This window comes from Odocoileus virginianus, chromosome 6, assembly GCF_023699985.2.
Source record: "Odocoileus virginianus isolate 20LAN1187 ecotype Illinois chromosome 6, Ovbor_1.2, whole genome shotgun sequence".
Classification (NCBI taxonomy): Eukaryota; Metazoa; Chordata; class Mammalia; order Artiodactyla; family Cervidae; genus Odocoileus; species Odocoileus virginianus.
In genome coordinates this window covers 69,268,247-69,295,973 of record NC_069679.1, presented here as the reverse complement: position 1 = coordinate 69,295,973, position 27,727 = coordinate 69,268,247, and the positions used below count along the sequence as shown (strand labels likewise).

General features: G+C 41.4%; 1 protein-coding gene across 2 annotated transcripts; it reads right to left on the bottom strand.

The window, feature by feature from the left end:
- Positions 1–906: 906 nt before the first annotated feature.
- On the bottom strand, positions 907–18,134 carry COX16 (cytochrome c oxidase assembly factor COX16). 2 transcript variants are annotated; one of them, XM_020882498.2, is made up of 4 exons: positions 17,915–18,134; positions 7,721–7,792; positions 3,046–3,108; positions 907–1,265 (listed from the first exon to the last, which is right to left on the bottom strand). In XM_020882498.2, the coding sequence occupies exons 1-4, from the start codon at positions 17,981–17,983 to the stop codon at positions 1,146–1,148; spliced, it is 324 nt and encodes a 107-aa protein (XP_020738157.1). In that variant the 5' UTR covers positions 17,984–18,134; the 3' UTR covers positions 907–1,145. The 2 variants fall into 2 exon arrangements, with proteins under 2 accessions (XP_020738157.1, XP_070325662.1); XM_070469561.1 differs by lacking the exon at positions 17,915–18,134 and adding an exon at positions 15,390–15,544.
- Between the last annotated feature and the right edge of the window lie 9,593 nt (positions 18,135–27,727).

The following is a 27,727-nucleotide window of genomic DNA, read 5'->3' as shown; positions in this document are numbered from 1 at the left end:
TTTTAAGTTTCTCTTTAGACTTCTGTGACATGTGTTATTTGGAAGTGATAGCTCATGGTGAACAATGTTGGTTTCGTTATCTCTGAAGATTTAGCTTTGGGTCCAGGGATCAGGCTTGATCACTCAAGAACTTCTGTGTAGCAGAGTTTTATTAAAGTAAGAAAAGGGACAGAGAAACCTTCTGATAGAGACATCAGAAGGGGGACAGAGAATGCCCCCCTCGCTAATCTTATCAAGGCCTTGTATACTTTTTTCAGACCTACTCCCACATCTTAAATTAGCAAGATTAGAATGAACAATAGAAAGATCTTACCAGACCCACTCCCCTAATATACATTTTAAGATGACAGGATTAGTCAGAAAGTTCTTGTTAAGGAGAAACATGTCCTCAAGACACATTGTTATACTGAATAAGACAAAGCAATGTAGAAAAGAATGTCCTTTTCTTTTTGAGAGCCCCAGATCCCTTTTTCCTTCTCGGGGGCTCTGGACCGCTTTCTCCTCCCTGGGAACCCTGGACTTCTTATCAACCTACCTAGGAATTGACTCTCTCAGAAGTGTATTAATTCATCTCCAAGTATTTGGTGATTTTCCAAGTAGCTTTCTGTTACTGATTTCTAATTTAATTTCATTGTGGTTTAAGAGCATGCTTTGTATAATTTCCTTTCTTTTAAATTTTTTAACACGTGGTTTATGACCAAGAATGTTGTCTTGATAAATGTCATGTGTGAGTTTGAGAAGAGTGTATTCCACTGTTGTTGGAAGAAGTATTCTAGAGATTTCAATTAGACCAGGAGAATCCCATGGGCAGAGGACCCTGGTGGGCTATGGTCTATAGGCTTGTAAAGAGTCATGACTGAAGTGATTTAGCATGCGTGCACACTGGGAGTAGAATAAAGGACACTCTTTAAGTAGCCGTATTCACATGTTTATTGAGCAGTAAAAAATATATATGGTCAACATTGTTACTTTCATTTGCCAATGCAAGAGCTGGGCCTTATACAAACCTGTACTTGACAAATTACTCTTATCTAGGCTTCTGCAGGTCTGGAATTTTCTCTCCATTGGATAGGAGTATATGGTTGGAGTTCCAGTTGATAACATTTTTATTAAAAATAAAAAAAGTAAAAACAGAATCAGCATGGTCAAGTTGTCTTATTAGTCTTAAGGATTTCTGGATTTCGTCCTTGGAGGAGATCAGGATCTTCCCAAGGCCTGGGTCCTCGAATATTTTTCCAGTCATCAAAGGTGGAATCCTTTATTTTCTACAGAGCCACAAAAATTAGAGCATAAATATTAGTATAGGAGCCCTGTGAGTTTGGCTAGGACCTAACTGAATAAATGAGCAGAAAGAATTCAATAGGTCCTCACTTATAATTCTAGTAAATAAATCAACTGCAAAAAATTGAAGAAATATTATATTTCTTTATAGGATCTGGAATTTTTCTTGCTCTTGATATTACTGCCTATCTTTCCCCTCATCAGAATAAAACTATTAAAAAAGGAACAGAGTCTACATGTTTTTACAAAAATTTATTTTGTTGAATTACAGTTGATTTACAATGTAGTGTTAGTTTTTGCTATGGCAAAAGTTCTTCAGTTATACATATATATGTATACACACACACACATGCATTCTTTTTCATATTCTTTTCCATGATGGATTATCACAAAATGTGGAATATACTTCCCTGTGCTATACAGTAGGATCTTCTTGTTTACACATTCTGTATATAATACTTTGTATCTACTAATCTCAAACTCTCAATCCTTCCCTCCCCCACCTACCCCCACCTTGGCAAGCCATAAGTCTGTTCTCTCTATCAAGACTTGGCAACCCCAAGTCTGTATCAGAGTCTGTTTCTGTTTTGTGATATGTTCATTTGTGTCATATGTTAGATTCCACATATAAGTGATATCATATGGCATTTGTCTTTCTCTTTCTGACTTACTTCCCATAGTATAATGATGTCTAGATCCATCCATGTTGCTGCAAATGGTGTCATTCTTTTTTTATGGCTGAGTAGTATTTCACTGTACATATGTACCACATCCTCTTTACCCATTCATTTGTCAATAATCATTTATTACCATGTCTTGCCTATTGTGAATAGTGCAACTGTAAACACAGGGGTACATATATTTTTCTGAATTATAGTTTTCTCCAGATATATGTTCAGAAGTGGGATTGCTGGATCATATGGCAACTCTGTTTTTAGTTTTTTGAGGAACCTCCATATTGTTTTCCATAGTAGCTGCACCAATTTACAATCTCACCAACAGTGCGGGAGGGTTATCTTTTCTCTAAACCAGATTCAGCATTTATCTGTAGGGTTTTTTTTTTTTTAATACAATAAGAGATGGAGAATGTCCTCCTTCCCTACATCCTATAATGAAACGTACTATTAACTCCTTGATTTTGTTAATCAGATAGCTGGAAAAATGATGACACTTCATTATAATGTTAATTAGCATTCCTATTATAAGTTGAACATCTCTTTATGTTTAAAAAATGCTATTTATTTCCTTGTCTCTGAACTCATTACATGTTTTGCCCATGTTTACACTTCCAACTGAGCTGTTGAAACTGTATACTGATTTGCTCTTTATATTTAAAATTAATTAATTCATCATGATAAGGATAAACAATATTTTTAGTATTTCTCATCTAACCACTGACTTTATATTACACAATTTTTTTTAGATGGTACCTCTGAATATTTACTTTTAAAGCATCTCTATTTCTCATCACATTTAAATAGGCTTTTCTGACTCAAGAACACAAAAAAGAAACTTCATTTTTTACTCCTAGTACTTTTAGCCTTTTGAGTTTTTTTCTTTTTAAATTCTTGATCCATCCAGAATTTACTCATAGTATATGAAAACCAGATCCATGTTTATTGTCTTCTCAAACAACCACATAGTTGTTCCAATAACGTATATTTAAGGTAATTTTTTTTTCTGTACTGGTAATAATTTGAATTTACCTTAAGGTAGATAAAACCAGTCACAGACTAGGAATATTGCTACATTAGCATACCGTACCTCATATTCTGATTCCAATGACACTTTATTCATTTTCAGCTTTTTTTCTAACTCAGGATCAATCTGTAGAAAAATAAAAGCAGCCATAAGTTACTTAAGTCTGTTAGATTCCATTTGCAATTTAAAAAGTTAATATAAGCATGGCTCAGATGGCATGGTAGATTACAAAAATGTGGGAAAATCTCTACAATCTATCAAATTGTATGACAACTAATATCTCAATAGTACTATGACCACTACTACAAATAATAGCAGCTAAAAATTTACCAAGCACCTGCTATATGCAACGTATTTTGACATTTATTATTTCCTATAACCCACAAAAAAGTGTATGACATAAGTAGTATTATTTGATCAAAGCAAGGATAATGGAACACAGGGAGTTTGAATGACTTATCAAAGAGGCACAACGTGGCTTTGAAGCTTGGCCCTCTGCCTCCAGTTGCTGTTGTTCAGTCACTAAGTCATATCTGACTCTTTGCAACCCCATGGACTTCAGCACGCCAGGTTTCCCTGTCCTTCACTATCTCCTAGAGTTTGCTCAAACTGATGTCCATTGATTCAGTGATGCCATCCAACCACCTCATCCACTGTTGCCCCTTCTCCTCCTACCCTCAATCTTTCCCACCATTTTCTGACTCAATTTCCAATGAGTCAGCACTTCGTATAAGGTGGCCAAACTGCTGAAGCTTCGGTATCAGCATCAGTCCTTCCATGAATATTCAAAGTTAATTTCATTTAGGACTGACTGGTTTGATCTCCTTGCAGTCCAAGGGACTCTCAAGAGTCTTCCCCAGCACCACAGTTCAAAAACATCACTTCTTAACAGCTCAGCCTTTTTTATGATCCAACTCTCACATCTGTACATGACTACTGGATGAACCACAGCTTTGACTATATGGACCTTTGTTGGGAAAGTAATGTCTCTACTTTTTAATATGCTATCCAGGTTTGTCATAGTTTTTCTTCCAAGGAGCAAGCATCTTTTAATTTCATTGCTGCAGTCACCATCTGCAGTGATTTGGAGCCCAAGAAAATAAAATCTGCCACTGCTTCCATTTTTTCCTCATCTATTTGCCATGAAGTGACAGGACCAGATACCGTGATCTTAAGTTTTTTGAATGTTGAGTTTTAAGCCAGCTTTTTCACTTTCCTCTTTCACCTTCACCAAGAAGGTCTTTAGTTCCTCTTCACTTTCTGCTATTAGGGTGGTATCATCTGCATATCTGAGGTTATCGATATTTCTCCTGGCAATCTTGATTCCAGCTTGTGCTTCATCCAGCCTAGGATTTCACATGGCATACTGTGCATTTAAGTTAAATAAGCAGGGTGACAACATACAGTTTTGATGTACTCCTTTCCCAATTTTGAACCAGTCCATTGTTTCATGTCAGTTCTAACTGATGCTTCTTGAGCTGCACGCAGGTTTTTCAGGAGGCAGGTAACGTGGTCTGGTATTGCCATCTCTTTAAGAATTTTCCCTCTTGACTCTCCCTTAATCTCAGCCTCTCAACCCTTATAATTCCTGTCAACCTCAACCAATCTTCTCAGTTCCTCTCAATGTTAGTCCAACTTACCCTCTCAACCTTGTTTGAACTCAACCTCACCTAAACACTGACTCTTGACTTCATCAGAGTCTGACTTCTCAGTATCAACCAACCTGAACCTCTCACTCTCAGTAGATCTTTGTCCTCTGATCCTTCTCAGCTAAACTTTGTCCTCTAAACCTCCTTCCACAGACCTCGACCAATCTTATCCTCTCAACTTCAATCAACCTCATTTCTCTCAACTTTGTTCTCTTTACTCTGACCTCATCCTCTAGACCTCTTATGTTACTACAATCTCCCTCATTCTCCCTTGCTGTGAAAATTTACCCAGTCCTTAAAACCACCAAAGCCTTAAGTCATCCCATATTTATTTAGATTTTAATATTGCATATATCACTATCAATTTGCTGCTACAAATTCTTTTAGAATCCAGTCATTCCTATTGTCACTGCCTATGTTTTACTTCAGATTCCAGTATTGTTCATCTATATTACTGCCAAAGTATCTTAACAGGTCTCTATCTCCAACTGAAACACTCTCTTCCCTCCTATCTTGCTCCCCTAATCTCCATCCATCCTGTACTCTTACCAGAGAGTTCTAAACTGAAAATCTGACCATATGCCCAATAGTCCCTCTATGTTATATAATACTAATCATTTTCATCATTTAGCTATCATTTAACTCTTATCATTCTTAAAGCCTTAATTCAAAGGTTGATACCTCTAGCAGACCTTCTTTGATATCCCTTTCCCAAATCTAAACTATGTATCTCTCCTTGAAGTTCTAGCAATGTGTTATGCAAAATTCTAATCTACCATTTCACTAGGCATTGTCATACTGTATGTTTGGATACATTTTTATATTAGAAGTCTCCCAACCTTGATAATGGGGCTTTCTGGGTAGCTCAGCTGGTAAAGAATCTGCCTGCAATGCAGAAGACCCCAGTGTGATCGCTGGGTCAGAAGCTCCCCCGGAGAAGGGACAGCCCACCCCCTCCAGGACTCCTGGGCTTCCCTGGTGGCTCAGACAGTAGAGAGTCTGCCTGCAACGCAGGAGACCTGGGTTTGACCCAGTTGGGAATATCCCTTGAGGAGGGTATGGTGACCCACTCCAATATTCTTGCTGAGAGAATCCCCATGGACAGAGGAGCCTGGTGGGCTGCAGTCCATAGGGTTGCAAAGAGTCAGACATGACTGGGTGACTAAGTACAGCACAGCACAGCCTTGATTATGCTATAAGCTTTATAAGAACCAGTTTCTTGGATCTTTATCTGTAGGATCTAGATAAACGCAACAAATACTCAATTATTTTTCAAATATATATATGACATCCCATTTCCAAAAGTCAGATTACTATAACTTTCATCTTAGAGCAAAAGGGCAAAAAGTCCTTAATAAAATAATTGGGATGCTAACAGAAACTTTAAAACTCAGTTGATAACTGGTCTATTCCCTCACAGAAACTATATATTCCTTTTTAATTTAATATTTATTCTAATACCTACTGTCTTTAACACTAGCTAGAGTTGGTATTTCTCTTAAACCATAAGCTTAACTGAAAAAACTGAATAAGCTTTCAATACTCTTACTTTCCCACCAACATTACTGAGGTCTGCTAATGAAATACAGCTGACTCTTGAACAACACGAGTTTGTTCTTTTGAGAGTCCACTTATACAAGGATTTTCCTCAATAAATATACACTTGGCCTGCCATATCTGTGGGCTCCCCATGCATGGATTCAGCCAGCTGCAGATTGTAAAGTACTGCAGTATTTATTGAAAAAAGTCCATTGTACCAGTGGAGCAGCATAGTCTAAACCTCTGCTGTTCCAGAATTAACTATACTTGGGAAAAAAACAAGTTATCAGATGTGTGCCACAAACAAAAGCTACATACTTTTGAATGAATTAACCAGAATTCTTCTGTAACAACAAACCTGACTTGGTAGTAATTACACAAACTAGTACGTGTAACAAAAAAGAAGCAGACTCACAAATACAGAAAACAAACTAGTCCTACCATAAAAGCAAACTATAGAAAAGACCCCTATAAATTCATTATCTATGTCTCTTTCTCCACATATTCATACACATACCATGTATTCGTGAAATCTAAAAAATACAACAAACTAGTAAATATAACAAAAAGGAAAAGTGAAAGAAAGTGAAGTCACTCAGTCGTGTCCAACTCTTTGGGACCCCATGGACTGTAGCCCACCAGGCTCCTCCGTCCATGGAATTTTTCAGGCAAGAGTACTGCAGTGGGTTGCCATTTCCTTCTCCAGGGGATCTTCCCGACCCAGGGATCAAACCTGGGTCTCCCGCATTGCAGGCAGACGCTTTACCATCTGAGCCACCAGGGAAGCCCAACAAAAGAGAAGCAGACTCACACAAATACAGAAAACAAACTAGTGGTTACCAGTCGGGGAGGGCACAGGGAATACAGGGGTAAAGTGGTGGAAAGTATAAACTACTGGGTGTACGATAGGCTCAAGGATACATCATGGGGAATACAGCTGATATTCTGTAATAACTCTAAATGGAAAGTAATCTTTAAAAATTGTATAGGACTTCCCCGGTGGTCCAGTGGTTAAGAATCTGCCTGCCAAAGCAGAGGACACAGGTTCAATCCCCGGTCCAGGAAGATCCCACATGCTGCAGAGCCACACGTGCTCTGGAACCTGTGCTCCACGACAGCAGAAGCCGTGCACCACAACTGGAGAGCAGCGCCTGCTCACTGCAGCTCGTCAAAGTCCTCACACAGCAGTGAAGACACAGCACAATCAAACATCAATAATAAAAAGTTTAAAAACATTACATAAAAATTTTAAAGAAATGTTTTATAAAAGAGCTCAAAGATCATTCATCAGACTTAAAAAGCAAGATAAGGACATCTTTGGTGGTCCACTGGCTAAGACTCCACACTCCCAATGCAGGGGCCTGGGTTCAATCCCTGCTCAGGAAAATAGATCCCACATATTGCAACTAAGACTCGGTGCAGCCAAATAAATAAATGAATATTTAAAAAAAAAGCGAGATAAAATTCAGACAGCTTAGTATTTTAAGTATCCATGTCTCATAAACCAAAATATACATATATACATATTAAACTCCAATGAGAGTTCTTACTTTAATCTTCACAGCATCATAACGAATTTGAGAAAACTCACGAAGACCAAAAGAACCTCCAACAATCAGCAACTGAAACAAAACAGAGAAACAATTAAAACAGAAGGGTAGAATTCAGCATATCTACATATTACTTATCTAAATGCCAAAGGTGGCAGATTATACAAAATCCTATAGATTATTCCTCCTGGTGAGTAACCATTCATCTTTTCAGAGCAAATACAGTATATACTATCACTGGGAAACATTTTAGCATATTAGCAAATACCAAAATCACTAATTTATACCTGTACTTGATCCTAGGATTTAAATACCAGATCACAATCATTGTATCAGTTAATTCTTATAAAAGACCTATGAACTAAGGAAAGACTATATACTTAGTATATGAGAAAGAAAAGCACAACCAACTAAATGGCCTGCATGTGACTACAATGGATAAATCCATGAAAAAATCCTGGCCTTGCCTCCTCAAGACCAGAATGTTTTCAGTTTTTATGATTTTGCAAAATAAGCCAATTAGAGAGCATTTCTCCATTTACTTACCAAGTGATAAAATAAGAAGAAGCCACATTTCTCAGTATGTGGTAAACCTTAGAAAAACCCTTGAACTGGCCAAAGAACGGTTCCATGAAGACCTACAAGACCTTCCAGAACTAACACCCAAAAAAGATGTCCTTTTCATTATAGGGGACTAGAATGCAAAAGTAGGAAGCCAAGAGATACCTGGAGTAAGAGGCAAATTTGGCCTTGGAGTACAAAATGAAGCAAGGCAAAGGCCAACAGAGTTTTGCCAAGAGAATGCACTGGTCATAGTAAACACCTTCTTCCAGCAACACAAGAGAAGATACTACACATGAGCATCACCAGATGGTAAATATCGAAATCCGATTGATGATATTCTTTGCAGCCAAAGATGGAGAAGCTTTACACAGTCAGCAAAAACAAGACAGGGAGCTGACTGTGACTCAATCATGAACTCCTTATTGCCAAATTCAAACTTAAAGAAAGTAGGGAAAACCACTAGACCATTCAGGTATGATCTAAATCAAATCCCTTACGATTACACAGTGGAAGTGACCAATAGATACAAGGGATTAGATCTAGCAGACAGTGTGCCTGAAAAACTATGGATGGAGGTTCGTGACATTGTACAAGAGGCAGTGATCAAGACCATCTCCAAGATAAAGAAATGCAAAAGGGCAACATGGTTGTCTGAGGAGGTCTTACAAATAGCTGAGAAAAGAAGAGAAGTGAAAGGCAAAGGAAAACAGCAAAGATATACCCATCTGAATGCAGAGTTCCAAAGAATATCAAGGAGAGATAAGAAAGCCTTCCTCAGTGATCAATGCAAAGAAACAGAGGAAAACAGTAGAATGGGAAAGACTAGAGATCTCTTCAAGAAAATCAGAGATACCAAGGAACATTTCATGCACAGATGGGCACAATAAAGGACAGAAATCGTATAGACATAACAGAATAAGTGAAAGTCGCTCAGTCGTGTCTGACTCTTTATGACCCCATGGACTATACAGTCCATGGAATTCTCCAGGCCAGAATAATGGAGTGGGTAGCCTTTCCCTTTTCCAGGGGATTTTCCCAACCCAAGGATTGAACCCAGGTCTCCCACATTGCAGGAAGATTCTTTACCAGCTGAGCCACAAGGGAAGCCCAAGAATACTGGAGTAGGTAGCCTATCCCTTCTCCAGCATATCTTCCCGACCTAGCAATCAAACCGGGGTCTCCTGCATTGCAGGCCGATTCTTTACCAACTGAGCTATCAGGGAAGCCCTTCTGAAGTCACTTCTAAAGAACTGGGAGCAAAAACATGGTGCCAGGAGCAAATATACGGTGCTGTGCGTGCCCCCTACACTCAATGCCACCAAAGGGGTGGGCAAACCACCTAAGCCACCCCTTTGGCCCAACCCCTGGACACACTCCTACCCTCCCCCCATTTAAGGAACCAGCTCAGCCCCCTTGGGGAATGAGCAAGGGAACCTGTTACCTGTTTTCACTCCTCCTTGCTGCAGTAGGGGCCCCAAGGAAGGCTTGCCTTCTTGTCAGGCCTCTTATCAATTTCTGTTGATTAAGGAAGGACAAGAACCAGGATTGGTAACAAAAAGTCACATCCCTGATTTTCCTAATCCCTTCTTAGCCTCCCTTTATTCATTCTTCTTCACCTTCCCCATCTCAAATGTTGCAGTGTCTCAAAAGGATCAGTCTTCACACCTCTTCTACTTATTTACAACCAACACAGTCTCTAGGTGATATTATCCAGTTCCATGGATTTTAAATAGCCTCTATAACCTAACAGTGGGGCTTCCCAGGTGGCTTGGTGGTAAAGAATCTACCTTCTAATGCAGAAGCCACAAGAGACATGGGTTCGATCCCTGAGTCAGGAAGATTCCCTGCAGAAGGAAATGACCACCCACTCTAGTATTCTTGCCTGGGAAATCCCATGGACAGAGATGCCTGGTGGACTACAGTTCACAGGGTTGCAAAGAGTCAGACTCAATTGAGCGTGTACTCGTACTATAGCATAACAACTTTCAAATGTACATTTTCAATGGGAAACATCCTGCTGAACTGAAGACCTGCCCTCTTACTTGACATATTCACTTAAAAGTTTAACAGGTATATATAAATTAACATGAAAAAAATTCATTTTTCCTCCCAACACTCTTTCTGCCCCAATCTATCTTTCACAAGCCAGTTAAGTCCAAATACTTTCATCCAATTACTCAAGCTAGCTTCTCTGGAGTCATCTTTAGCTCCTCTCATTCATGCATGTGTGCTCACTTGCCTCAGTCGTGTCTGACTCTTTGTGACCCCATAGACCAGGCTCCTCTGACCATGGGATTTTCCCGGCAAGAATACTGGAGTTGGTTGCCATGCCCTTCACCAGGGGATTATCCTCTCATTCATATCTCACATCTAATGCTTCCCTGAGTTCTGTCACTCTACTTTCAAACTATTTTTTGAATATCACAATTTCTGACTATATCATCTTCTAATATTCTAGTCCTGGCCACCATCATCTCTTTTCTGGACTATTGCTATCACATTACCCACATGCTACATAATAAAGAATCTGTCTGGTCTTGGTCCTGGGGTTTTTGGGAGGAAGCTACTCACTTGCAATTTCTTGAGTGACAGGAGCATCTCTGTTATTGGGACTACATCTGAGTTTACGTTAATGAAGTGACTCACTGGAGTCCCTAGAGAGGCACACGATAGAGGCTAGCAGTGCTGGAATGGTCAACCATGTGACTACAGGGTTGAGGCTTTGAGCCATGTGATAGCAACCTGACCTCCCAACCTCCAAGGAGGAAAGGGTGGCTGGAGACTGAGTTCAGTCACACAGTCAATAATCAAATCAACCACAGATAATGAAAATCCCAATTAAAAACTCTGGATGAGCTTCCTGGTTGATGAACACATAAATGTGCTGGGATGGTGGCATGCTCTGATTCCATAGGGAGAAAACATGGAAATTCTGCCTTTGGGACGCTCCATGGACCTTGCCCTAAGGGTCTCTTCTTTGGGCTGTTTTTAATCCGTAAACTTTATAATAAAACACTAATCCTAAGTATAGTGTTTTCCTGAGTTCTGTGAGTCATTCTACCAAATTACTGAACCTAAGGGGCTATTAGGAACCACTGAATTTATAACCAGTTTAATCAGAAGCATAGGTGGCCCCAGGCCCCAGAATTTTCAGCTGGTGTCTGATAAGGAGAGTTCTAGGGAGAACCGTGCCCTTAGTCTACGAAGTCTGCACTAATGCTGGGTTCAGTTCAGTTCAGTCGCTCAGTCGTGTCCGACTCTTTGCGACCCCATGACTCGCAGCACGCCAGGCCTCCCTGTCCGTCACAAATCCTGGAGTTTACTCAAACTCATGCCCATCGAGTCGGTGATGCTATCCAGCCATCTCATCCTCTGTCATCCCCTTCTCCTCTTGCCCACAATCCCTCCCAGCATCAGGGTCTTTTCCAATAAGTCAACTCTTCGCATAAGGTGGCCAAAGTATTGGAGTTTCAGCTTCAGCATCAGTCCTTCCAATGAACACCCAGGACTGATCTCCTTTAGGATGGACTGGTTGGATCTCCTTGCAGTCCAAGGGACCCTCAAGAGTCTTCTCCAACACCACAGTTCAGAAGCATCAATTTTTCGGCACTCACCTTTCTTCACAGTCCAACTCTCACATCCATACATGACCACTGGAAAAACCATAGCCTTGACCAGACAGACTTTTGTTGCCAAAGTAATGTCTCTGCTTTTTAATATGCTATCTAGGTCGGTCATAGCTTTTCTTCCAAGGAGCAAGTGTCTTTTAATTTCACGGCTGCAGTCACCATCATGTGATTTTGGAGCCCAAGAAAATAAAGTCTGTCACTGTTTCCACTGTTTCCCCATCTATTTGCCATGAAGTGATGGGACCAGATGCCATGGTCTTAATTTTTTGAAAGTTGAGTTTTAAGCCAGCTTTTTCACTCTCCTCTTTCACTTTCAGCAAGAGGCTCCTGAGTTCCTCTTTGCTTTCTACCATAAGGGTGGTGTCACCTGCATATCTGAGGTTATTGATATTTCTCCCGGAAATCTTGATTCCAGCCTGTGCTTCATCCAACCCAGTATTTCGCATAATGTATTCTGCATATAAGTTAAATAAGCAGGGTGACAATATACAGCGTTGATGTACTCCTTTCCCTATCTGGAACCAGTCTGCTGTTCCATGTCTGGTTATAACCGTTCCTTCTTGACCTCCATACAGATTTCTCAGGGGGCAGGTAAGGTGATCTGGTATTCCCACATCTTAAAGAATTTTCCACGGTTTGTTGTGATCCACACAGTCAAAGGCTTTGGTGTAGTCAATAAAGCAGAAGTGAATGCTTTTTAACTCTTCTGATTTATCAATATTCCTACAAATGTTGGCAATTTGATCTCTGGTTCCTCTGCCTTTTCTAAAACCAGCTTGAACATCTGGAAGTTCTTGGTTCACGTACTGTTGAAGTCTCGCTTAGAGAATTTTGAGCATTACTTTGCTAGCCTGTGAGATGAGTGCAATTGTGTGACAGTTTGAACATTCTTTGGCATTGCCTTTCTTTGGGACTGGAATGAAAACTGACCTTTTCCAGTCCTGTGGCCACTGCTGACTTTTCCATATTTGCTGGCATACTGAGTGCAGCACTATAGCAGTATCATCTTTTAGGGCTTGAAATAGTTCACCCATGTTGCTGGCATCCAAAATAAAGCAACCTTTCCTTTCCACTAACTTTACTTTTTTATTGGCTTTTGAGCTGCAAGCAGCCAGATCCTACTTTTGGTTACACATACATATGAACAGAATGGTCCATGTGCCCATAGCTGTGTGTAAGTTCAGGAGATTTCTTAGAAGACCCTAAACACTCAACAATGGCTAACTTTGAGGATCTGAGCAAGTAAGTAAAACTTTAAGGCAGAGTTGTAACCTGCCTGAGTATTGAAGGAATGCCCAATCTAGCACACAGAGCCCCTTGACAAAGACTGGGAAACTTACTGAATCCAGGTGTTTAAGGAAACCTCTGCCCAATATAAAGAAAAACACATTCTATTAAAGATGGGCAAAAACCTTGAATAGACAGTTCCTCAAAGAAGATAAACAGACAACCAATAATCAGTCGTAAGAAAGGGTGTCCTGCATCATTAGTCATTGTGCTGTGCTGAGTTGCTCAGTCGTGTCTGACTCTCTGCAACTCCATGGACTGCAGCCCGCCAGGCTCCTCTGTCCATGGGGATTCTCCAGGCAAGAATACTGGAGTGGGTTGCCATGCCCTCCTCCAAGGGATCTTCCCAAACCAGGGATCGAACCCAGGTCTCCCACATTGCAGGTGGATTCTCTACTATCTGAACCACCAGGGAAACCCAAGAATATTGGAGAGGGTAGCCTATCCCTTCTTCAGGGGATCTTCCCAATCCAGGAATCAAACCAGGGTCTCCTGCATTGCAGGCAGATTCTTTACCAGCTGAGCTACCAGGAGAAAAATGCAAATCAAAACCACTTCACATCTCCTTGTAAGGGTTTAATTCTTTTTAAAAAGTGGACAATGACAACTGTTGTTAAGAACGTGGAAAAATCAGAAGCCTCATATATTGCTGGGGGGAATGTAAAAAGATGTACTTTTTGAGAAACAGTTTGACAGTTCCTCAAAATGTTAAACATGGAGCTATCATATGATACAGCAATTCTACTAGTAGGCATTTATCCAAGAGAAATGAAAACACATCCATACAAAAATATGTACATGAATGTTCATAGCACCATTATTCATAATAGCCAATAAATGAAAAAAAAAAAAAAACAAAAACTAATGCTTATCAATGGACAATAAATATTCCAACTGATGGAATACTATCTTGTCACTAAAAGGGTATAACACTTTGATACACGTTAGATGAATGAACCTTGAAAACATTATGCTAAGTGAACAAAGTCACTCACAAAAGACCACAAATTGTATTATTCTGTTACATCTATAGAGAGATGATTAGTGGTTACCTAAGACAGAAGAGTAGAGGAGAATAAGAAGTGGCTACAAGTGAGTTTGGTGATTCATTTAGGGTGATGAAAATGTTTTAAAATTAGATTGTGATGAGTTTCCAAACAATGAATATACTAAAACCATCTTCAGACATTAAATGGTCTGAATTTTAGTATGCAGAAACCAGTAATGACTGGTCAGATTAGAAAGGTAAATTCTGGGGACTAAATGGGCAGTGCACAAATTGAAACAACAAATATACTCTCTTTTCCAAGTGGTTTGGGAAAGAAAGGAAGGAGAGTACTGTTAGCCTATACCTGGTACTCCAAGTCCTCCTCTGTTTGTTGTTGAACAAATATTCTTGTGAAGCAAGCACTAACATTTATGTAAGAGATTAAAAAAAAAAAAAAAGAGTCAAAGAGCTGGCTTAAAATTCAACATTCAAAAAACTAAGATAATGGCATCTAGTCCCAGCACTTCATGGCAAATAGATGGGGAGAAAATGGAAACAGTGACAGACTTTATTTTCTTGGGCTCCAAAATCACTGTGGGCAGTGACTGCAGTCATGAAATTAAAAGACAGTTGCTCCCTGGGAGAAAAGCTATGACAAACCTAGATAGCATATTAAGAAGCAAAGAAATCACTTCGCCGACAAAGGTCCACCTAGTCAAAGCTATGGTTTTTCCAGCAGTCATGTATGGATGTGAGAGCTGGACCATAAAGAAGACTGAGCATTAAAGAATTAATGCTTTCAAACTGTGCTGGAGAAGACTGGAGAAGACTCCTGAGGGTACCCTGGACAGCAAGGAGATCAAACCAGTCAATCCTAAAAGAAAAAAACCCTGAAATATTCATTGGAAAGAACTGATGCTGAAGCTGAATCTCCAGTGCTGTGGCCACCGGACATAAAGAGCCGACTCATTGGAAAAGACCCTGCTGCTGGGAAAGACTGAAGGCAGAAGAAGGGAGCGACAGAAGATAAGATAGTTGGATGGCATCAGTGACTCAAGGGACATGAATTTGAGTAAGCTCCAAGAGATGGTCTAGCTCAGATGGTAAAGCGTCTGCCTACAATGCAGGAGATCTGGGTTCGATCCCTGGGTCGGGAAGATCCCCTGGAGAAGGAAATGGCAACCCACTCCAGTATTCTTGCCTGGAAGATCCCATGGACTGAGGATCCTGGTAGGTTACAGTCCATGGTGTTGCAAAGAGTCGGACACGACTGAGCGACTTCACTTCATTTCACTTCCAGGAGATGGTGAAGGACAGGGAAGCCTGGTGTACTGCAGTCCATGGGGTCACAAAGAGTCAGACACGACTGAACAAATGAACAACGACAACAAAGAGAGAAAATAATTTCAACTTTAAGTATATAGTACACTATAGTAATTATGGCATAGTAATATGGTAAATATGGAATATCCAACTGATATATGATAAAGACCATGCGTCATCTGAGCTCTTTCTAGTACTGTTGGGTTTTAGAGAACTGAGTTCAACATTTTCCCCTACAGAATTAGTTACTTGTCTAGGACCCTTTGACTATGTGGATCACAACAAACTGTGGAAAATTCTTCAAGAGATGGGAATACCAGACCACCTTACCTGCTGCTGCTAAGTCGCTTCAGTTGTGTCTGACTCTGTGCGACCCCATAGACGGCAGCCTACCAGGCTCCTCCATCCATGGGATTTTCAAGGCAAGAATACTGGAGTGGGGTGCCATTGCCTTCTCCAACCACCTTACCTACCCCGTGAGAAATCTGTATGCAGATCAAGAAGCAACAGTTAGAACTGGACATGGAACGATAGACTGGTTCCAAACTGGGAAGTGAGTACGTCAAGACTGTATATTGCCACTCTGCTCATTCAACTTTATGCAGAGTACATCATGCAAAATGCCGGGCTGGAAGAAGCACAAGCTGGAATCAAGATATTCCAATGAATCTTTTCCATCAAGGTTATTCCAATATCAATAAGCTCAGATATGCAGTTGACACCACCCTTATAGCAGAAAGCAAAGAAGAACTAAAGAGCCTCTTGATGAAGGTGAAAAAGCAGAGTGAATAAGCTCGCTCAAAACACAACATCAAAAAACAAAGATCATGGTATCTGGTCCCATCCTTTAGGGAAACAATGGAAATAGATGGGAAAACAATAGAAACAGTGACAGACTTTTCTTGGGCTCCAAAAATCACTGTGGATGGTAACTGCAGCCATAAAATTAAAAAATGCTTGCTCCTTGGGAGAAAAGCTATGACAAACCTAGACAGTGTACTAAAAAGCAGAGATCACTCTGTGGACAAAGGTCCACATAGTTAATGGAGGACCCACATTTTGAAACAGTATAGACCTAGGCCCAGTGTAGTACAAATTCAGTATAGACAGAGAGACCAGTACAGAGAAATACACTTAGGAAGAAGTCTACTGTGGTAGTCTTGTCTAAGAAATAAATGAGGGAATCCCTAGAAGGTACTTTAATACTAGTGGTTTTAAGAGCTTAGCTTTGATGATTTTGAAAGATAACAAACAAAACTAAACTATCTTCCAGTGGGACCTGCAGGTGACCTCAACTTGCACTGACAATCACATGTTTCTGAATGGACTTTTGTTTCTGAATGGACTTCTATTTTGTGGCAAGGGAATCCACAGAGAGGATAGTTTTTACAGTCCATGTTGGCTACACAAATATAATTCTGCATTGTCTCATAAATTATTTTGTTTAAACTTTTAAAAAGATAAAAAGGAGTTTTTAAAGATTAAAAAGAAATCCACATTCATCAAAGATGAACTAAAAAAAACACATTACTTTTCTAAGGTCACTACTTTCCTTTAGTCCTGGTTAAATGTAAAATCTGGTAACTTTTCCTGTACCAAATTCTTATCAAAGTAATAAACTATTTAAAAACTGTTCACCTGCTTAATTTAAATTATTTCATTTACTACGACATCAAGGCTTGTTGAAACAAAATACCTTGCCAAGATCAAACAGAAAAGAAAGAGTGTGGTTTCACTGGATTCCAACTCCGGTTGGTGTTAAGTATTAAGCATTAACTTGAATCTTCAAGACGAACAGGATCTTCTGAGAACTCCATGTAGGAGTGTATACAAATAAAGAAACGCCAAAACTACTTGCAACGTGCTTTAAAAATACCAACTATAATGCAGCGACTATCTTTGCAGGGCTGCTACACTGTGGTACATTTAAGTCACAAGGATTTAACTCACAGCAACCCTGGAAGAATTAAGCCAATTCACAAACTAGTAAACTGAAACGTGAGGATGCCCCAAACTGTAGTTAAATTAAGTGAATATTACTAGTTTCAATGATCAGAGTTATCTTCAACCTGTAGCGTGAAGGTTGGGCTCGGGGAATGGGAGTTTAGTAATCATCCAGACTCGAGCTAAAGCCTGGTTCGGGTTAAAATCTGGTTCAGAAGCACATCCAGGTTAACTACCAAAGGTCAGACAAGGACCGGAGATCGCACTAGCAGCTCGGGGAGTGACTAGGAGACCAGGACTGCCTAAAGGCCAGCCACATTCCAGGGCAGGTTGCGGTTTCTCGCCTCACACATCACAGGTTCACCGCACTCACGTCCCAGCCAATCTCGAGGTCCTACCCTTTCGGAATCCCTCCTCCCCACCCGCTTCCAACACACACTTTACCCTCCCTGCGCTCACCAACATGGGAACTCCGTAGCGAAGGGTCTTACTCTTGCGCAGGGCGCGCCTCACTGCGTAGGCGAACATGACTGAACTGTCTGAGTCGTCTGGCCGCCAAACAGGCCCAGCGTGGCCTTCCGAATCTCAGTAGCTCCGCTACGAAGACGTCCTTGACTCACCTCTTTTCCTTGGCCTCCCAGTGCTGGATCTTTTTAAGATCGATCTCCGGCAGGCAAAAGCAATCGATCCGTAGTAACACACTCAAGCTTCCCCCCGGAAATTCGAGTGCGAGCCATTTAGTTCCGGCAAGCTGGTGTCCCCTTGGGACTTGAGACTGCTTGTTCGTGCGTGCTTTGTCGCTCAGTCGTGTCCGACTCTTTGGACGCCATGGGCTGTAGCCAACCAGGTCCTCTGTCTATGGGGATTCTTCGTGCAAGAATACTGGAGTGGGTTGCCATGCCTTTCTTCAGGGGATCTTCCCAACCCAGGGATGAACCCAGGTCTCCTACATTGCAGGCGGATTCTTTACCGTCTGAGCCACCAGGGAAGCCCAGTCTTGTTTGTACTAATTGTCAAAGGATGTGAAACCTGTATTTATCTCCCGTGTTCTGGGTCTTTTCTTAGGACACTTCCTGGCACATAAAATCAGCTCAATAAAATTAGGTTTAAAAAAGCTAGTTTGAAGCCAGTACTCTAACCTCTGCAGTAATTTGCAGAGTTGCTGTTCACTTGCTCAGTCATGTCCCGATCTTTGCAACCCCATGAACTGCAGCACGCCAGGCTTCCCTGTCCTTCACCATCTCCTGGAGCTTGCTCAAAGTCATGTCCATTGAGTCGGTGATGCCATCCAACCGTCTCCTCCTCTGTCATCCCCTTCTCCTGCCTTCAATCTTTCCCAGCATCAGGGTCTTTTTCCAGTGAGTCGGTTCTTCACATCAGGTGGCCAAAGTATTGGGAGTTTTAGCTTCAGCATCAGTCCTTCTGATGAATATTCAGGACTGATTTCCTTTAGGATTGACTGGTTTGATCTCCTTTCTGTCCAAGGGACTCTCAGGAGTCTTCTCCAACACTGCAGTTTGAAAGCATCAGTTATTTGGCACTCAACTTTCTTTATAGTCCAACTCTCACATCTGTACATGACTATTGGAAAGACCATTGCTTTGACTATATGGACTTTTGTCGGCAGAGTAATGTCTCTGCTTTTTAATCCACTGCCTGGGTTTGTCATAGCTTTTCTTCCAAGGAGCAAGTGTCTTTTAATTTCATGGCTGCAGTGATGTGTAGCTTAATAAAAATGGGGATAAAAAGTGCCATGAAAGTTCAGGTTGAATGGTAAGTGGTGTTGTGTCTTACTATCTGTGAATCTTTAATGCTCGTGCTTTTACTGCCAGATATCACGCAATCATCAGTTGTTTATATGAATGTCGTTCCCACTCACTCTACAACCATCCAGTACACCATTTGGGGAGTCATTAGAAGGCTTGAAAAACACAGAGATGAAAAGATATGATCCCTGCCCTAAAGAGGCTGGCAAACTAATAGGCACACAGATGACCCATCTAGCTTGGGAAACAACCCTTCACGTGTGCTATCTGCATAGATGAGTCAGAGAACGGCTCACCTATTATCACCTCAAACTGCACCGGACAGGTGAGACTTTTCTAGGTGACCTATAGAGGTCAGCAGGGACTTGGTTCCCTGGTGGCTCAGACAGTAAAGAAGCTGCCTGCAGTGTGGGAGACCGGGGTTCTATCCCTGGGTCAGGAAGATCCCCTGGAGGAGGGCATGGCAACCCACTCCAGTATTCTTGACTGGAGAATCCCATGGACAGAGGATCCTGGTGGGTCCCAAAGAGTCGGACATGACTGAAGCAACTAGGCACGAGGCCACACAGAGTTAGAGAATGTAAAACTGAGAAAAAAGCTTAAGATCACCCATCTTTGACTGAGGTCCTCCTTTTACGAAAAGGATAGATGAGGCCAGAGAAGAAAGGCGACAAGCCCAAGGTCACACAGCTGGCTAGTGGAAGATTCTGGACTGAAATCCAGTTACTCTGACCACCAGCTAAAGAGAGTCCTGTTAACTTTCAGTTTTAAGGGTGAATGGGAACCATCATTTCTTCCCAAGGGTGATAAACTCTACATGTCTCTGTTAGTGTGGGTGAGGAAACAAACCTCTGAGAGTTCGCATTTGTAACAAATCTTAAAAACAGTGTTTACAGCATTTTTAATGATGCAAGGTGAATACCTACTAAGAATGCTTATCGAATGAATAGATGGATGTGTATGAACAAGGAGAAGGGAAGCAGCCATATATACAATATTACCTATGACTCAACAAAAACAGACAAGCCAGGGACACATTAATGTTTGTCCCCTGAGTACAAAGCCTGGGTGAGGGAGAGCGTATCTGTGGGTAAGTGACGTCTGTAAGCACCAGGTGTGCGGGGAGTCCAGTCTGTGATCCTAGGATTAGCCTTACCCTCCTGGGGCTCCATTTCATTATCTTCCTAAACATTAAATGACTAGATCTCTAAGGATTATCTCAGATCTATCTCAGATCAAAGACCTGAAGGAGGGAATGGATTTCATTTCACTGACATGTCTCATGGCCTTGTGACACTGTATGCTTTTGTGTGTGTATCTTGGGGGGGGGCAGGGGGAGGGTCTCTTGCTGAAAATTGTATTGGGTAAAAAAGGAGCATTCCTACCTCTTAACATCCAACCCATCTGGCTCCACTCCCAAATCCCAAGCCCCATTTCTCCTACTCTGTTCATGAGAAATGAGAACTTGGAAAAGAGCTAAAGGGTTCAGTTTTGAACTGCGTGTAGCTGATGAAACAGGTGTGGGCTGTTTCAATTTTTAGCACCTTGCTGGCCTTTGATTTCATTTCATATCCAAATTCATATCTAGTGAAATCAAAGTCCTATGACTATTTATTCTCTCAACTGTCATGAAAAGTGTCCCCCTCCCCCAGATGGAGCTGATTTCTTTGGTTACATTTCACACTGTCATTCTGAGGCCACCTGCCACTACTCAGGACTAGATCTGCACCAAAGCTTCTGTGCTGCTGCGTCAGGTAGACAACGAGGCACAGGGGAGGGGGGTGGAAAAAGAATACCAGTGGAGAACAGTTCATCTCTTTTGGAAACTAGTTTCTGGCATTTGACAAGTCAGTTAAAGGAGAGTAAGTCTCTAAAGGTTTTCTGCCATCTGCCTGAGAGTAGGCTTAGCTGCTCTAGCTGGATCTGTGATCCCTAGCACAAGGAACTACAACACCATGACTGGAGGACATCCTTGGTGCTGAGCCAAATTATAATTTGTTTCCCTAGAAATGAGAATTAACCTGAGCTTAATTCCTATCTGTAGAAAATAATAATCAGATTAATTAAAAGTTTATACACCCTGACTCCCCATGGCTTTCACTGACATTCTTGTAGGGAATGGGCTCATTTAAGTTCATCTTGATCTCATCAACTAATGGATTGTTGTTGTGTAGTCGCTCAGTCGTGTCCTACTGCTTGCGACCCCATGGACTGGAGCCCGCCAGGCTCCTCTGTCTGTGGGATTCTCCAGGCAAAAATACTGGAGTGGGTTGCCATTTCCTTCTCTCTTCCCAATCCAGGGATCAAAACCATCTCCTGCATTGACAGGTGGATTCTTTACCACTGAGCCACCAGGGATGCTCCCAACTAATGGATGTGAGATTTAAATTCAGGTTCCAGCCCTTCTGCTCAGCTTGGTTCTGTGGTGCATTGCAGGGCACAGAATCGCACCCGGTGCTAGGGACCAGCCTCCTGATAGGTACAAGGTTACAGCGGGAATGTAAATTCTGTGAAAAAAAAAAAAAAAGGTGTTAGCAATCGAAACATTCAGTCTGAGGCTGGTCAGGATGAGGTGGACTGAAATACAGTCCCCACCTTTGGGAACTTTGCAAAGCAATCACTGATCAGTTTTTGTGTGTATCACCTATGAGGTAAGGGAAGGCACAAAATGCACTTTATTGACAGCAGAAACATTAGAGATTCTGGATTGATAAAATTTTAGGAAGTCACCAGTCAGGCAGACCAGGGGGTTTCTTTGGACAAATTCCAGCAGAAAAGGAGATGGAAAGGATTAATTCATGTGCCGATTCATTGAGTGATTGTAAAGAACAATACTGCATAGGAATCTGGAATGTCAGGTCCATGAATCAGGGTAAATTGGAAGTGGTCAAACAGGAGATGGCAAGAGTGAACACTGACATCTTAGGAATCAGTGAACTAAAATGAACGGAACTGGGCAACTTTGATTCAGATGACCATTATATCTACTACTGTGGGAAAGAATCCCTTAGAAGAAATGGAGTAGCCCTCAGAGTCAACAGAAGAGTCTGAGATGCAGCACTTGAGTGCAGTCTCAAAAAGGACAGAATGATGTCGGCTGATCACCATTCAGGATCACTCTGACCCAAGTCTATGCCCTGAGCAATAATGCTGAAGAAAGCTTAAATTGACAAGTTCTATGAAGACCTATATGACCTTCTAGAGCTAACACCAAAGAAGGTGTCCTTTTCATCATGGGGGAATTGGAATGCAAAAGTAGGAAATCAACAGTTACCTGGAGTAACAGGCAAGTTTGGCCTTGGAGTACAAAATGAAGCAGGGAAAAGGCTAACAGAGTTTTGCCAAGAGAATACACTGGTCATAGCAAACACTCCCTTCCAAAAACACAAGAGGTGACTCTATAATGGACATCACCAGATGGTCAACACCAAAATCAGATTAATTATATTCTTTGCTGCCAAAGATGGAGAAGCTCTAGTCAGTTAGCAGAAACAAGACAAAGAGCTGACTGTGGCTCAGATCATGAACTCTTTATTGCAAAACTCAGGCTTAAATTGAAGAAATACAGAAAACCAGTTGGCCATTCAGGTATGACCTAAATCAAATCCCTCGTGATTATACAGTGGAAGTGACAAATAGATGCTCTTCCATATGATTTGCTCTGTTTCCAGTGATTACTAATGCATTCTTCATCTTATATACTGAGTTCTTCACCTGCCAAATTTATATTTGGTTCTTTTTTAGAGTTTCACTATCCTTGTTAAAGTATTCTGTTCATTAATTTTATTGCTGAGCTGATTGAACAGGGTTTCTGAGTTTTCTTGTACCTCATTGAGTTTCTTTGTGACAGCTATTTTGAATTCTTCATCAATTAGATTGGTGGTTCATTATTAAAGAATCTGCCTTCCAATGCAGGAGACAGGTTTAATCCCTGGATTGTGAAGATCCCCTGGAGAAGGAAATAGTAATGTGCTCCAATATTCTTACTTGGGAAATCCCATGCAGAAAGGAGCCTGTTGGGCTACAGTCCATGGCATCACAAAAGAGTTGGCCATGACTAAGCAACTAAAAACAACAACAATCAGTTAGATTGCAGTATTTCATGATTTTAAGTTTGGTTTCTGGAGAACTATCATTTTCTTTCTGTGGAACAGTGTTACTGTGGGTATTTGTAGTGCTTGATAAGTTGTTCATCCACTGAGGAACAAATACCCTTCTACTTGATTCTAATGATTCAATTCATTAGAAATTAAAGGCTTTTATTCTGTTTTCCCATTGCTGTTGTTGTTGTTCAGTCACTCAGTCCCGACGAGTCTTTGCAACCCCATGAACTTGGGAAGATCCCCTGGAAGAAGAAATGGCAAAACACTCCAGTATTCTTGCCTGGAGAATCCCATGGACAGAGAAGCATGGCAGGCCACAGTCCATAGGGTCGCAAAGAGTTGGATATGACTAAAGCGACTTAGCACACACACACACACACACACACATGCAACAAGAGCCCCCTCAATTTTTAGGGCAAGATTTCCTCTAGTATCAGTTCAGTCGTTCAGTCATGTCCGACTCTCTGCAACCCCATGGACCGCAACACTCCAGACTTCCCTGTCCTTCACCATCTCTCAGAGCTTGCTCAAACTCATGTCCATCAAGTTGGTGATGCCATCCAACCATCTCATCCTCTGCCATCCCCTTCTCCTACTGCCTTCAATCTTTCCCAGCATCAGGGTCTTTTCCAATGAGTCAGTTCTTCACATCAGGTGGCCAAAGTATTGGAGTTTCAGCATCAGTCCATCCAGTGAATATTCAGGACTGATTTCATTTAGGATTGACTGGTTTGATCTCTTGGCAGTGTAAGAGACTCTGAAGAGTCTTCTCCAATACCACAGTTCAAAAGCATCAGTTCTTCGGTGCTCACCTTTCTTTATAGTCCAACTCTCACATCCATACATGACCACTGGAAAAAACCATAGCTTTAACTATATGGACCTTTGTTGGCAAAGTAATGTCTCTGCTTTTTAATATGCTGTCTAGGTTGGTCATAGCTTTTCTTCCAAGGAGCAAACGTCTTTTAATTTCATGGCTGCAGTCACCATCTGCATTGATTTTGGAGCCCAAGAAAATAGTCTGTTTTCTAGTAGGTGGCACTATATATAGCACAAGGTTTTGGTTTCTCTTACTTGAGCTGCTTCTAGCTAGAATTGAGTATTGCCAATTTACACCCTTCACTTCCTCTGTCAGAGGTGTCACCCTGAGGCCTTGTTACGGCTTCTTGTGCCTCTAGGGTCAGTGGTGCCTTGGTATTGCCAGTATTACTGGAGTTTCTGCCTGGGGCAGCCCACAGGATGGTGGACTCTTCTGCCGTGTGTAGGATCTTTTGAGTGTTGGGTTCTGCTGCTGTAGGGAGAGAGGGAGGCTGGAGGCCTGGAGAGATGAGAGCCAGCATGCATGGGAGCCTCTGCTGTGTTCAGTGTTTTAAGCTTCATGGGCTCTGCTGCTGTGGGATTGGAGGACAGGCTCTGGTACCATGTGCACCTCAGTGGCTGGATGGTCAGTGTCTCAGGCCCCACTGCCAAGGCTGCCCAGTTACCTGTGGCCACAGGTGCACAGGTACCTGCAGCCTGGAGGCTAGAGTTGTATGCACCACCTCCCCTGCTGTTGCTGCACTCTCTGGAGAGCCAGGGCTGTGGGTCCCACCTCCTCCTGTCTGTTCAGTCCACCCACCTTTAGATGTACAGGTACGTGGAATTCTTTGGCATCCTTGTATGTTTGGTAGAAGCACCTCTGTCGAGTTGTGGATGTTCTACTGGTTGCATAATGAAGGGAAGAAACTGTCACTCTGCCTGCTGCTGTTGTCACAAGACTCCGTCTCTTAAAGGCAGAATGGCAAGATCACCTACCATAAGAAAATGTAGATTGGGAGATATCGTTGGAAAATATTATCTGTCAGATATATGTATATATTGGTGTGTGTATATGTATATACACAAAGAGAAATAGTTTTTTCCCCCCAAAGAACAATATTAGTAAATTAGTTTCAACTTTTTTTCTGTCCTTTTTCAAGGTTTCCCCCCATGAGTGTCTCTTCCTTCTCCTCTCCTCAGTATTTCGTAATAGCACACATGACTACTTTACACAAAAACATACTCTTAGATCAGGTAACCGCTGCAGGCAAAATGGCAGGTCTATGCAGTTCCTCACCTTAGTAGGTGGACTTTTATAAAGAAGAGAATGGTTTGGCTTCTCAGGTTTTATTGCTAATCAAAAAATAGAGAATGAGGTATCGTCCCTAAAATTTAGATGCTACATAGATCTTGGTTTACTGGGTTTTTGCTAGAATTCTTAAGCAGATTTTTCAGTACTCTAGTGCCCTTTTTCCTGAACGTCAACTAATAACTTTTATTGTTTATTTTTTATTGCTGTCTTCATGTTGCCTTTTGCTATTGAAGGAATATTCATACTGCATGCTTGAGTTTATATTAGTAGGTAACCAAATGTAATTTTGAATGTAACACAAAGACTCTGGAATTACTGGGGTGGGTGTTCTCTTAATGTAGCCCAGGGCCAGAGAAAGAAGGTGCCTCATATTCTAGCTAACTCCAGTTTGCTATAATGTAGTTGGATTACTAGACGGTTTCAGTCAAAGAGTGCCGCTCCTAATTCTGTCTACCTCCAAGGTAACCCTGCTTTCCACAGGTAATTACATATAACTCTAGACTCACATGTATCCCTCAGCATTCTTGCAGCATACAGTGCTTCCCAAACCCTATGTCCCATTTCTATACCTTTTGGTAATATCTGTGCATTACTTTACCATCGACATTGGTTTTCTATTGTTGGGGTAACAAATTACCACAAACTTAGTGGCTTGTTTTTTTTAATTTCACAGTTCTGGAGGTCTGAGTCTGATGTGGGTCTCACTGGGCTAAAATCAGGGTGTTGTCAGGGCTGTATTCCTTTCTGCAGGCCCTAAGAGAGACTCTCTCTCTTTGCCTTCTCTGGCTTCTGGAGGCCACTCGCTTTCATAGGCTTTTGGCCACTTCCTCTACCTGCAAAGCAAACCATGGAAGTTAAGCCCCTCTCACATCTTGTTGCATCACTCTGACCTTTTCTTCTGCCTCCACTTTCCACTTTTAAAGACCCGCGTGATTACACTAGTGCCAGGGTCCAGCCTTGGCAGGATCCAGGGGTACCCTCAGGATGAACGGCGTCAGCGAGAGAGAGAGAGAGAGAGAGAGAGAGAGAGAAACAGAGAGAGAAAGAAAGAGAGAGAGACCAGACTGGGGGTGTGCAGCAGAGTCTGGCAATGCTTTATTTTTTACTGTAGCTTTTATACCCTAAGTCAATACATTTCTGAGGGGAAGATAGTTTAACATTACATCAGCTTGTCCTTTAGGAAGAACAGGATGTTTTCTGCATTCTATTTCTATAATAAATCTTTGCATATTATCTTCTGGCCGTGGGGCCTATTAACATTTTATGCAAGTCAGGTGAATGTAAACCTATTTTCCGTTTTTGTGGTGATCTTAACAGAAAAGTTATAGTCTTATAGGGCAACAGCACAGCATGTCACAACATAGTAGAAGTATAACCTTGTTAACATAAAAGTCAATTCTTCTGCAGAAGTTGTCAGTTGAATTTATCTAAGAGGTTTACCCCACACAGACTCTGCGGCTTCAGTGAGGCAGCATTTGCCTAGCACTCCTGGCGGACAATTAACAACCATCTCATTGTTACCACACTAGGGCTAAACTCTTATTTTTCTAGATCTTTAACTATATTAACAGTGGTTTCCATAACACAACCTTAGCACATTAAGAGCAAAAACACAGCAAGCAAATGTTAACCCAATAGCCACTTTTAGAATAATTTTTCTTGCATTTTTTAATAGGGCTTCCTCACTCCCCGAAGGGCTCTATGTCTCTTAGGGCCTTTATATGATCAGGTTCTTTATGCTGTTTTATGATTAGGGTATTATGAGCAGTCATGCATATTAGTACCAAGGGCATAGAGGCATTTACCAAACAAACTAAAATACCAGCAAAGGAGTTTAAATTAAAACACTCCTTTCACCCTGTATAATCTCATAAAATACCACCACCCGGGAAACTTATTGATTAAAGTTCTAAATTGATTCTTATTTGGAAAGAGATCAGGGAAGGCCTTCTGCCTGTGTCACAGAAATTAGGGAGTAGTCTATTGCAGCAAGCATCAGAAAGACAGATATCATCTTTAAGGTGAGCACCAGGGGGCAGCTTTTCGGAATCCCTGAAAACCTGATCCCCCTTGCCTGTTGGGTTTTCTCCTCATGACCTTGTCATGGGTGGGATCTCGTGAGCTGGCTCCCGGCACACTAGGGCCACTAGATCACCAAGGATAATTTTCCTATTTGAAGAACAGCTGTTTACTATCTAAATTCCATCTCTTAATTCCTTTTTGCTGCATAAGAAAACATATTCACAGTTTCCTGTGATTAGAATGTGGACATCTCTGGGCAGGGGGGTAGGGG